Raw genomic sequence first — 7,167 nt, forward strand, 5'->3', positions numbered from 1 at the left:
GGAAAGAGGGCTGATCTCAACCAAGGACTCACCTTGCCTGTGGACTTGACCCCTTTCCAAATGCAGAAGTAACAGATGATCCATGCCAACAAGAGACACAGAGCCAGCTCCCAGCGCAGGCTGCCGAGGTGCTGGATGCCATCGGAAATCTTCAGCACTCTTCTCCTGCATTGGGGAAAAGCAAAGGAACATCCAAGTGTCACTGTTATTGTAATGTTCACAACACCATGCTGGTTGTCACCACACCTCCATAACTTCTGGAGGTCTCGGGGAGAAGAACCACACTTACTAACAAGGTCCAGGTCTGAGCTGCAAGCCTCAGAGGAATCAATCAGCACTCCCCTCTTAAAACTACTATCAGCCTAACAGATCACACATGGAAACTTGCTTCTATTCTCACTCCAGTGATGGCCTGTTGGGCCAAAACATCTCATCTCCTGTCCTACTCCCACCCTCCATCTGCCCTCCAGGGTAAGAGCCTGCTCTCTCTGCAATAATATGCAGCATTTTGCACACACAAGCTCTGCCCAGGTCTTTTTTATGCACGTTACAAAGTTCATCTATGTTTCTGACATGCTTCAAACCTCAAAGTGAATGATACATTGCACTGACCATGCAGAATCCATCAGATCCACCCAAGAAGCAGTGCTGTCCAATCCCTCCTCCATAGCACACTTCTTCTGTTTTTAGGAGCAGCTACATATTTCAGCTCAGGACCGAGAGTAGCATAACATCCCATGCCATGACTAAGACCCAACCAAGACCTCGATAATCCTCACTGCAGTCAGAAGAGGCCACCTTGAACATCCTCTTTCAGCTAGTGTGGAGTTAGGTTCCTGGGCTAGGTAGACCTTTGTTCAGCTAAAGTCTTACAGTCTCATCCTGACCGTCTGATATCTTTGCACGTCATGCTTATGGCAAATCTTTCTCATCACTTACAGAAGTAAAGACTCGTCTTCCTCCATGTCCTGCACCACACAGATGGATCTGAATGTGAAAAACAATGGTGCAGTCCCAAAACACCAAACCTGAGACAGGCAGAGAGGGACACATGCTACCCTGGAGCATCAATGCCCACCCTGTTGCAAAAGACAACAATTACCCCAAAAATGAAGGTCTGTTTCCTGGAGAACCACAGCCTGCAGCACATTGCCTCCCTTCCTGCCCCACAGACTGATGGTTGATAGAGAAGCTGAGAAGGGGCAGCTGGTGCTGCTCCATCAGGTACATCTTGTCACTTTGTTCTTTACTTGTTTCTAAGGACATGGACTCTGTAACCAGTGCAGAAATGGTGCCAGTGGACCGTAACTAACTGGGTGCTATACGGCAGCCAGAAGAGGCCTCAGAATTGTGCCATCTCAGTGCTTCTCCAGGAAATGGTGGCCTCCTACCTCCCTGCTCAGACAGGGCAGAAACAGATGCTGCATCCAAATCAATGGACAGTGGAGATTTCCAGTCCTGTGTGCTTATTTCCCAGTTCTACAGGGAGAGTCACAGCAGTGATGAGAACATCAACTTTTCCAGCAACCAGCCTCAAGAAAAACTCTCTAAGACAGCCACCATTTAATCACATGTGAGCAGCAGGCACAGCAAAAGTGCAGACTCAGGAAGCACACAGGAAACAAAGAAAACTGAAAAACTTCAAAGTTTAAAACCAGCATCCTTGTGCTGGGCCAGGGATGCCCTTGAGGTGCCATGTGCTCCATGTGCTGACAGCACCAGCAGCACGGCTAAGGGCAGAGCCCTCCAGCCAGCCAGACACCCAATGGTGATTCACAGTAGCAGCAGAGGGGTTACTTGCATAGTCTGTTAGCCAGGGCTCAGTGCTTAACTGGGCCTGCTCTCCCAGGAGGTGCTGCAAATCATCAGAGTTCCTCAGCCAACAGGCCTATGCCTTCCTGCCAGAAAAAAAAAAAAAAAAAGCTGCTCTGTACCTCAAGGTAACTAACACAAGTGGAAAAAATGATGAAAACAAGGAAACAAATTTCAGCATGAAGTAGGCTGACCCCAGCACTTCAGTTCAATTTTGGTGAGCTTCACTCCTCAGGATAGCTTGGATATTAGTCACTCTAAAAAGAAAATATCACCTCTTCTACTATTTTTTAATTTTATTTCTTTTTTAAATAAAGACTAAGTCACATACCCAGCATGCCAGAGCCTCCTGGGAACATGCTAGTGTCACACAGCAGCACAGATTGAAAGGAAAGAGATCACCTACTGCATCACCAGCATGGACTCCTACAGTACATCACAAGGTTTTAAAGCCTCTCCTCTTCACCAGCTGAACGTGCTACAGCTGGCAAAATGTGCAGTCAAAATCCCACCACAAAGCTGCTGCTTTGAGAATCACCACAGATCTCATCCCATCCCTACCTCTAGTCTTGGCACCCATGTCCTGAGCACAGTTACACTGGATGCAGCCACCAGGCAGGTCTAGGACTTGCATGGGGCTGATGGCTCCAAACAACAAAAGCACTGGAGAATCCAGCATATTTAGAACTGTAATACAAACTGCAGGGTAATGTCCACTAGAACCTGAGGAGTGCAGATAATTTTATTAAGTTTTGCATGCTGAGTAAGTCTGAAACAAAGCTTTGGGGAGGTGAACATGCAGCCTGATCACCTATGTTGCAGGAGGAAACAACTGTAAAAGTAAGTTCACAGCTGGCAATGAGAGCAAGGGAGGAGGCAGTGAGAGGAGCAGCACAAATGGAAAAAGGAAGAGTGCAACAGCAGAGGAGGAAGAATGGAGAAAAGGACAATTAATAAAATATAAAGGACAAGGGGAGACAAGGCATTGGTGAGGGAAGGTCTCTTGCACAGTCAGCTAACCAACACTGAGGTCAGTGAGCTGAGAAGCCCAAAAGGTCCACAGGGACAGGAATACAGCATCAGAGAAGGATAAAGTTAGGCGGTGCTGAGGCATATCATCACACCTCCAGACAAACACCAGAAGCCCAGCAATGTTACCCTTGACTGACAGAGCTGCCCCTGAGAGCCTTCACCCTGACCTGCCCAGCTTCCTCTCTTGTGTTCTCTTCTGGCAAGGATGGATTAGTAGGATGTGCCACCACAGGGTTTGTTCCTTGCCCAGGGAAGGTATGTTCTGAAGGAAAGGGGGGTACAGGTTTGTCCTTTACTTACTCCCAGAACTCAATGACAGGGGAGGTGGCATTTTCATTAGTCACATTGAGTGTCGAGTTTGCCTTCTGAAGTTCCATGCAGTTCCCTGTGGGAGAGGCCCAGAGAGAGAGGCAGAGTTAGTAGCAGTGGCTGGAGTACCCAAGGATATAAACAACACTCATTGACATTGACTCTGAGACAAATTTTATATAGTCCTGAAGATGCACAAAAGGAATCTCCCTCCAGGGTAGGGCTGGCAAGAAACCTAAGACAATCAGGATGATAGCATTTAATTTTTCCTTCCAGTGGATGAAGTGAGCAGTCCCAACCAGCACAGGATGATTGGAAGATGCCAAGAAGGAAGGTGCCCATGGTGGCTTAAGCCCAGAGCAGGACGCACCAAGGAGGCCATCACTGCACTGCACTGGTCAGGTGCTGCAAGTGGTTGGGCAGTGCAAAGACCCAGACCAGCAGAGCCTTTTCCCCAAAAGTGCCAGCAGCACTGCAGTGACCCACTGTCCCACTCAGGTGGGGGCAAGGTGCTCTTCTGAGGTTTGGGTCTGGGCAGTAATAGGTTTCCCTCAGCCAAGATCCAGTGGAGAATTGAAAGGGGGCTCCTCACCTACCTGTGTTCCACTCATGATTGCAGCTGCCCCAGGGGAGGTCGATGGTGAATGAACTGAAGAGATAAAACAAGGCCCAGGCCAGGACAATGATGTAGTAGAAGTTCAGTAGCACAACGATGACCTGTGAGGCATAGCCAATTCCTGCAGAAAGCAAGCCCCAGAGGGAGCTGACCCACGTGCCAGGGAATGGGAACAGAACTTGGGGAGTGCTCACCCTAGATTTTCATCTGCTACTCTGTGTTTTTACTGCACTGCTGCATGAATGCCAGTGGGGCAGCCACCAGAGCCGTCATCCCCTCCCCAAAGCCCACCTTGCCACATCAGCAGGGGGTTCAAGCAGGGGCTCTGGGGACTCCCTCTTCCTATCACCCCACTGCAGCCTTCCCTGGTGAAAGGGTGGAGGGAGTCTGGGCAGGGAAGGGCAGATTATGGATGGAATGTCACCCAAAGTGACAGAAATACATGATAGTGCTCTGCCTGCTGAATAACAGCCTTTCTACCAAAATTTAGCTTTTATTTCATTTGCTCATTATTTTTCCCTTCTAATTGAGAAGCTTTTGTATTAACACCACACACCTTCTCTGGGAGGTGCTGGAGAAACATCTAAAGATTTTGGTACATGGGAAGGAGGCAACCGAGATTTTCAGAGAAATCATGGAGAGTGCCTTGAGGCTGGATGGCCGGGCTGAAGCAGTGCTAGAAGTGGATCTGACTGCCAACTATTTTATTAATGACCAAATTTATTGATGACCAGTGATAGGACAAGGGGTAATGGGTGTAAATTGGAGCATAGGAGGTTCAAGGTGAATATCCGAAAAAATTTTTTTACTGTAAGAGTGACAGAGCACTGGAACAGACTGCCCAGGGAGGTTGTGGAGTCTCCCTCACTGGAGACATTCAAAACCCACCTGGATGAGTTCCTGTGTGATGTACTCTAGGTGACCCTGCTCTGGCAGGGGGGTTGGACTAGATGATCTCGCGAGGTCCCTTCCAGCCCCTAAGATTCTATGATTCTATGATTCTAGATTAAGACAGCTGTCACCTTTCTCCACTAAGCTTTTAAGCCATATGCAAACTTTGCAAAATGACATAGCATTGACTTTAAAAAAGAGTTTTAGGCTCCTCATAACTGCCAGAAGCATTTTCACCATTTAGCTCGTGGAGGAGAACCTTGATTGGGTGCAAAGCCCCTTGCCAGAGCTGTGACCATTAAGCAGGAAGCAGTGTTGCAAGGTAATGGTGGGAGCAGGATGGTGAGAAAGGTGATGGATTTTTTTCCAGCATGATTTTGGGAAGGGGGCATCCAGTGGCTCTCCCAGGCTAGGATCACCAGGGGTGGGCAGCAGATGAGCAGGGGTACATCACCACCCACGCTGTGGAGAGAGGCATCACTACTCAGTCCCCTGAGCTCCCCCCACCTCGCTGTGCCTTCCTGGGCTGATCCCACTCACCTTCAAAGAGGGGGCAGATCCTGCGCCAGGCCGTCACCCCTCCCTGGCTCGTGTACTGCCCCAGCGCCGTCTCCAGGAGGAAGACAGGGATCCCACACGTGAAGAGGAAGATGAGGTAGGGGATGAAAAAGGCACCTGGCAGATTCAAGCAGCACATAGGAAAAATAAGCTCCATGGGATGACTGGGGACAGGTCATCTCCAACCTGGCATAAGGCAGGTCCTTCCCTGGGGCTGACAGCCTGGAAGGGATTGGGGCTGCAGGGGTGGGAAGACCACAAATGGCATGCCAGGAGAAAGGGATTTTCCTCATGTTTCAACTCCAGGAATTATATGATTGCATGAGAAACTCAATATTTAGATAGGATAGAGAGGAAAGAAAATACTCTAGGCCTGATATTTGTGCAGAAAAGTGTGAAACAAGTTCTCAATAGCTGTACAGAAATACAAGAGAACACGCTGCTGTAAAACCATTGTGACTTTTAATCAAGTTGGTGATTCCTTTCACACTGATTATTCTGAGTAAGCTGACAAGCCCATGGGTGACAACACCAAGGCACTGAGGAGCACATAGAGACTTACACCTTCACCCTTGCTCAATCATTTGCTCACCAAAAAGGAGCAGATACACAAATGAAAAGCAAACAGCACAGGAAAGTATGTGCTCACAGCAGAGGCCAGGGCTGCCCTCCTGCTCAAGCCCTGTCATGAAACCAGACAGAGAGAGATGAAATTCACCAGGCTTTAGATTACCCCAGTCTCTTGTTAAATGCAGCAATGGCTTTTTCCCCACAGAGCACAGGAGACAGCCCTGCAACATCCATGCTCTCTCCAACACCACCGAAGCTGCCCAAGCCCTGTGGCAAAGGCAGGGAAACTGGGCAGGACAGGCAGCTGGTATGAAAAGGGGAGGTCCGAGTGGAGAGCAGCAGCTGTGCTGCAGTGGGCTTAGAGGGGCTTGCAGGGTCAAAGGTGGCAACCCAGCCAGCCACTAAATGTGTCTTCCCTGCATAGGCCTTTCCTGTGCTGCTGAGATGCTAACTGGCTGTGGGGTTGGGTCAGTGGGGGTGTATTGGAAACAAGAACCCTAGTGCTGAAATAAACTCAAAACCCCAAGAGATTTCATTAAGAAGCTTAGGTAGCATGCAGAGGCAGGGAGAGGGAAAAGGGGCTTTAGGGACCAACCAGAAGTCCCACCTCACACTTAACAAATCATATTATCAAAAAAGTGGACCCTATTTCCAAGCAAGATTATTCTTCTATGGAAGTTTGTAATAAACTAAACTGCAGCAGGGGAGGTCTCTGTGATGGCAGGTCAAGCTCCCCAGACTGAGTTTCCCTTATTTGCAGCCTGTGGTCTGGGCTTGTCATCTTCCTCAGCACCCCAGGTTGTCCCAGGTTTCAGGCAGATTTTGCACTTTGAGAGTCTAACTGGAGTGTCCTGGCACACGGGATGTGAAATAATGCAAAATTATGGTGGGGTGAAAGAGGGATTTGCAGAGACGTATTTGGGCCAGGGGCTGTGATCTGCCCTGCTCCCCCTCACCGTCCAGGGGTGGGGACAGGCAGGGTGGGACGACCCTGACACCAGCCCCACTGCCACCCCCCATCTTGTTTCAGCTGGCAGAGGACTGCTGCTTGCCCACACAGGCAGGACAGTCTTCAGGCTGGGCCTGCAAGGAAGAAAAGCCAAGGAGAGTCACTCAGCAGAGCCACCCTGCTCAGCTGTTGTGGGGGGCAGCAGGGAGGGCAGCCCATGGTGGGGGGCTGAGAAGGGTCCATCAGCACACCTCAGCAGCCCCCAGGTCCCACGGGTGAACCCTGCTGAAGGCAAAGGGGGAAACACTGCCACACATGTCCTCCCCCACGGCCCCCTTCCCCCTCTGCAGCTGCAGGGGTGCTGGTGGCTGTGGGCCCTTGGGACAGGCTGGTGTGGGGGCACTGGGGAGGGGCTGCAGCACAGGCAGCC

The 7,167-nt window shown here is 50.0% G+C and overlaps 1 protein-coding gene across 2 annotated transcripts in view; it reads right to left on the bottom strand.

Moving 5' to 3' along the window:
• The window catches only part of SLC6A13 (solute carrier family 6 (neurotransmitter transporter), member 13), a 31,778-nt gene that overhangs the window by 21,728 nt on the left and 2,883 nt on the right, over positions 1-7,167 (bottom strand). The window contains exons 2-5 of one of the 2 annotated variants that reach the window (XM_009995194.1): positions 5,201-5,335; positions 3,750-3,890; positions 3,145-3,229; positions 33-165 (exon numbers count right to left, since the gene is read on the bottom strand). In XM_009995194.1, coding sequence (XP_009993496.1) covers positions 33-165; positions 3,145-3,229; positions 3,750-3,890; positions 5,201-5,335 — 494 coding nt within the window. The remainder of the gene's footprint in view (positions 1-32; positions 166-3,144; positions 3,230-3,749; positions 3,891-5,200; positions 5,336-7,167) is intronic. The other variant, XM_009995195.1, reaches the window with a different exon arrangement.

Source organism: Chaetura pelagica, unplaced genomic scaffold, assembly GCF_000747805.2.
Source record: "Chaetura pelagica isolate M959 unplaced genomic scaffold, ChaPel_1.0 scaffold343, whole genome shotgun sequence".
Classification (NCBI taxonomy): domain Eukaryota; kingdom Metazoa; phylum Chordata; class Aves; order Apodiformes; family Apodidae; genus Chaetura; species Chaetura pelagica.